This window comes from Sinocyclocheilus anshuiensis, unplaced genomic scaffold, assembly GCF_001515605.1.
Source record: "Sinocyclocheilus anshuiensis isolate Anshui unplaced genomic scaffold, SAMN03320099.WGS_v1.1 scaffold5905, whole genome shotgun sequence".
Lineage (NCBI taxonomy): Eukaryota > Metazoa > Chordata > Actinopteri > Cypriniformes > Cyprinidae > Sinocyclocheilus > Sinocyclocheilus anshuiensis.
In genome coordinates this window covers 1-5,298 of record NW_015556172.1, presented here as the reverse complement: position 1 = coordinate 5,298, position 5,298 = coordinate 1, and the positions used below count along the sequence as shown (strand labels likewise).

The following is a 5,298-nucleotide window of genomic DNA, read 5'->3' as shown; positions in this document are numbered from 1 at the left end:
TGTTTGATTGGAGAGAATCTTTTTTGTGTACAGAAGAAAACTGTGTCAAACTCTTAAAATCATATGGGCAGAAATGGAAAAACACCCTTCAACCACATGCTATGAGCTATTGACACCTCAGACACAAACTCATGAACATACATCAAACACATACATACAGCAGCAAACACTTTCTCATGCAGAAGATGTTTGTCTACCAAACCGCATTTCACAGTATGAAGTTCACCTAGACTTGTTTAGATGAACATTTTACATTTATGGTTTGCAGATACACATGTCCTCAATTCATTTTTAGACCCAAAAATGGACATTCTGTCATTTACTCACCCTCGTGTCATTCCAAACCCCTAAGACTTTTGTTCATCTTTATTTTCATCCATTTAATGAACATTTTCAATCTTAAAAAAGTATATGAAATCATAAAAGTAATCCATATGATTCGAGGCGGTTTAATCTAGGTCTTTATATGATGAACCGATTTAATTTAAACTTCATTCATATACAAACACTGATCAGTGCACATACATAGAGCTCATAAAATATGGTAAACGCAAGCTCAAATCGGCATGCTTGATGCACAAGAACCAGTGAAGTTTGTTCTCGCACATCAAATAAGTGTTTTTTAAGCTTGAAGACAGACTTTCAATGGAAAAAACGAGAATATTAAAAATATGAGAATCTTTAAAAATAAAAATATGATAATATTAAAAATATCTTAATTTGTGATCCGAAGATGAGCAAAAGTCTTATACGCTTGGAAAGACATGCGTGTGAGTAAATGCTTTTAGGCTCAGAATTTCTATTTTTGGGTTAACTAATATCCCCAGTCAAACATAACAATACTTCACTGGGTCAGATAATTTATTTGAATATTGTATTACACGACAAATTCTTTTGAGGTTTTTAGGAGACCATTTCATTAATCCATCTGTAAGTATCACTTCAAACCCCCAGAATGATCCTGATCATTAAATCATTAGCATTACCTAGATATGTGCTAAAACATGCTAGCAACATCTAGTGCAGCATTAAAACATGTTAGCATCATTTTTACATGTTTTGTTAACATAATATTAAACATATTCGCATCTAGTTCAAAACTTGACAACATGGAATTTTTTGTTAACATCATGCTAGCAACACAGTAATCATGTTAGCATCTTGCTAAAAACATGCTAGTAACGTGCTAATCATGTTAGTATGACATTGGCAAAATGCTAATTGTGTTTGCATCTGGCTAACATCATGTCAATTGTGTTAACATCATGCTAGGAACACGTTAAATGTATTAGAACCATGCTAGCAATGTGCTAATCCTGTTAGCATCTTGTTAAAAACATGTTAGCAATCATGTTAGTATAATGCTAGCAGCATGGTGGTGATTCTTACCAATCTGAAAACTCATCCATAGACTCTGAATATGAGGGTGTCTCAGGAGTTTCTAGGAGTATTTGGGACTTAAAAGACTGAAGTTTGATCATCTTCTCATGTTGACTGTTGCATACATCACATGACTCTTCTCTTTAACTTTCTGTACAAAAACATATTGCACAATATATAATACTGATAAAATTATTTAAAATGTGGCATCCTGAAGATTGATCTTTCTTTTTTTTCTAATAACAGTGGATACAGTGATCCACTGCTAAGCTAACATGAAGCAGATCGAGATTTAGTTCTCAGTGATTTTGCTTTAGGGCCCAAATTTTATGTTGGCCATCAATTAGTGACCCAAGGTAGTAGCAAAATTGTTAATCTTTCAAAAGTAAACATTTTCTTTAAAGGGGTGGTTGATCAGCTTTTTTCAAAGGCTTGATTGTGTTTATGGGGTGCAGTGTAACGTGTTCATTCTTCATTTAAAAAAAAAAAAAAAAAGAACATTATTTTCACATATTTTACCTTTATTCTACACCGCTGTTTCCGTTCTCGTCAAAATGGTCTGTTGAGTTCCTGGCTCTACGAAGCCCCTCCCTCAGAAATACGCAATGTGCTCAGATTGGTTAGCTGGCCTGTGTCGTGATTCGCTAACCGCCTAGTGCACGTTGTCCGGAAACGTCACGCCCCCTGACCATTACGGGTAGTTGCATGTTCTCGGGGGCAGGGTTTATGTAAATTTCAGGGTTTGTGATGTCACCAACCCGGGAAGAAGCTCGTTGTAGTCCCTACCAGCCTTTGTTTGTAGTCCTTAAACAGCAATTTCTTTAAAAGAAAGTATCTCCCTTTGCATTGAACTTTGAACATTGTAACTTTGCAGATGTTGTTTATGCTCTAACAGCAACATTACACAACTAAAGTTAAAAAATGTAAATCATAATCAACCACCCCTTTAATATCAAATATTGAAATGAAGTAATACACTTTTAGGGTACTTACAATACCTTAGAGTAGTAATATGGACCCTTAAGGTAGTAATGTGTGCTCTTGGTCCTTTTGGGGTAAATAAGGTACAACGATGTCCCTTTGAGGGTACTACCCAAGTGACAAGCTGTTGTTACTCAAAAAGGTACATTTTTGCACCATTTTTGTGTACCATGAACTGCACAGATGTCTGTGAAAAATGATGGACAGTGTAAATGCTGCCATGGTGTTATAAAGCAGAAAAATAAGGTTTTAATTTGTTGTTGTGGTTTTGTTTATTTATATATTATTGTTATTGTGCTAAAGAGTATCTTATGCTAATATGCAATAGGGCTAGCAACTGACAACACAAACTAAGTCTTGTTCTAGTCTTTTTTGAATTAATGTGAGGAAATGTTTTCTTTTGTTTGATTATGTTTTAATGTATATCATGTTTGTTTGTTACGGTTTTAAATATCTGATGCTGTTGTGTTTAATGGATGTAATAGATCTTTATACAGACAAAACACACACGTCTAAATCTGACTTGCTGCAAAAAAATAATACAAAGACTAAATGCAGAGATTAAAATCTTACCAGTTTGTGTGAATTCCTTTTGAAGAATGTTGTCTCAGCATAAGTTATTTCTTCACAAGTCTGAACTATTTAAAGAACAATAATAATAGAACAAGAAAACACAATCTTAAATAGATCTGTTTCTTCATCTATCTATCTATCTATCTATCTATCTATCTATCATTTATGAATTTGACATAACGGTTCACACATACATAAGTTTTCAGCAGAGTATGAACTAATTAAAATTAGAAAAATATTTTTCAATGTAAGCTATTACTAAATATAATGTAGAAACATAATTTTCTGTATTTTTCTGTAAAGCTGCTTTGCAACGATTTGCATCGTGAAAAGCGCTATACAAATAAACTCGAATTGAATTGAATTAATAAAAATGTTCATTTGAACACCAGCAGAGGGCTGAATCTTTAAACATATAGGATTTCTAGGGCTATCAATTGATTAAAACGTTTAGAGTATTTTTATAACAAACACAGTAAAAACAGGAAGTAACACTTGCCTTCTCTATCAGTTTCTGTACATTTCCTGTAGATCCAGAAGATCATGACTGCAGCCACAATCAACAGAGATCCAGCAGCAGCAGAGATCAACACTTTTAGAGGTGAGTCTTGTGAAGGAGAGTCTGGGTCCAGTGCTGTAAGGTAAAAGACAGAAGTGAATGTGTCTGACCTATAACAAAAGACAGAGATCAGATCACAAAACCGCTGCTGTACCTGCACATGGTTGGCAGAGTTGAGTGATGTTGATGTTATGTCTGGTCTGGTTGCTGATGGGATTGTTGAGCACACAGCTGTAGCTGTTTTTATCCTGATATTCCACCTCCAGAGGTAGAGAGAGACTGATGCTGAGATCAGACACACTGATGCTGGACAATAAACTGTTTCCTTTGTACCAGGAGAGAGTCACATGACCCACATTCACCACTGAACACAACAATGAACAATTCTGCTGTGATGATGATGATGAACATTGTGAAGAGTTACTGCTGATGACAGGAACAGGCAGACGAGCTGAAAACATGAGAATAAAGAGAGATGTGGATAAATCTAATCAATCTTATTTTTGGTTCAATGTTTTGAGTGAGTGTGTCTGTGATCTCAATATATAAAATTATTTAATATGTAAGTAGTTAATAAAACAAGAATATGTGCATGTTTGGACAAAAGATCTCTCCTCACCATAGACAGAAACACTGAATGTTTTTGATGACAGTTTCGCTCCAGTTATCTGTAGTTCATAGAGTCCAGCATGTTGAGTTGTGATGTTTGTGATGGTCAGAGATCCAGTTTGATTGTTCAGCTTCAGTCTGTCTCTGAATCTCCCATCAGGAACATCAGATGTGGAGGAGATTTGCTTCTTTATTTTAATTATAGCTATTTGAGACTTTTCAGCTCCAAATTTCCACAGCATGTCATCTTCATGTTTTTCAATGTCATCAGTGTTTAGAGTGACATAATCTCCCTCCATCACTAACATTATATCATTTGATTTAGCCCCAAACACACCTGAAGAACATTAACATGAGAAAATTAAAGCTCCTAATGGTTTCTAAAGCCTGAAACCAACTGAAGATTGAATCGGTTAAATATGAACTGAATAACATCCAGAACAACAAAGTGAAAGATGAGACAGGTAAGCATGAATCAATAATTTTATCTTTATTTTTTAATTTTTTACTTACCTTGTAAAATCAATGTGTGATGTTACGTAATTTATAAATAAATAAATACTCTATAATTACAACTTGAAAGTTTAATTCTGCTTGATAATTTAAATAAATAAATGAGACACTGAGATCAGTAGATAAAACAGGCTCACTGAATCTCACTTAGGGTTCTCAAACCTTTTGTCCAATAAATTTCCATGACATTTATAATTATTTATGATTATCGCAGGAGCAATTCTAAAAACAGAAAATTGCAATTTTTTAAATAAAGATATTTAAAGTAACAAAAGACGCCCGAAATGTGAAAGTGGTTCAGTTGGGGTTTTGGCTTTATGAGCAAGAGAAATTTACAGTCACAATATAAGGCCTGCAGATATCAATTTTAAAATTCCAATTAAAACAGAGAACTGAATTCAGAGTAAATCTCATTAAATTGATTCATCTGGTATATAACAGTAGAAATCTGAAAAAAAAAATATATAAATTACACCATAAAAATGCTTTTATAACTTACCCATCAGACTCAACCAGCACAAACAGAACAAAACGAGTGTGTGAAACATTTTCTTTAATGGTTCACTGAAAAGTCTAATCTAATGTCCGCTGCTGTCTGCTGAAAACTCAACCTGTTATTCTGGTGAGTGAATCCTCCCCCAACATAGTTTGATGCTCAGTTCACATGCTCTGAATATGTGTCT

At 34.2% G+C, this 5,298-nt stretch overlaps 1 protein-coding gene across 1 annotated transcript; it reads right to left on the bottom strand.

Annotated features, from left to right (window-relative positions):
• Positions 1-3,433: 3,433 nt before the first annotated feature.
• On the bottom strand, positions 3,434-4,401 carry LOC107676289 (SLAM family member 9-like; the record flags this gene model as incomplete). The annotated part of the gene is made up of 3 exons (XM_016470824.1): positions 4,113-4,401; positions 3,648-3,944; positions 3,434-3,568 (listed from the first exon to the last, which is right to left on the bottom strand). Coding segments are annotated over exons 1-3 (721 nt in total), but the record flags the coding sequence as incomplete, so codon positions are not given.
• Between the last annotated feature and the right edge of the window lie 897 nt (positions 4,402-5,298).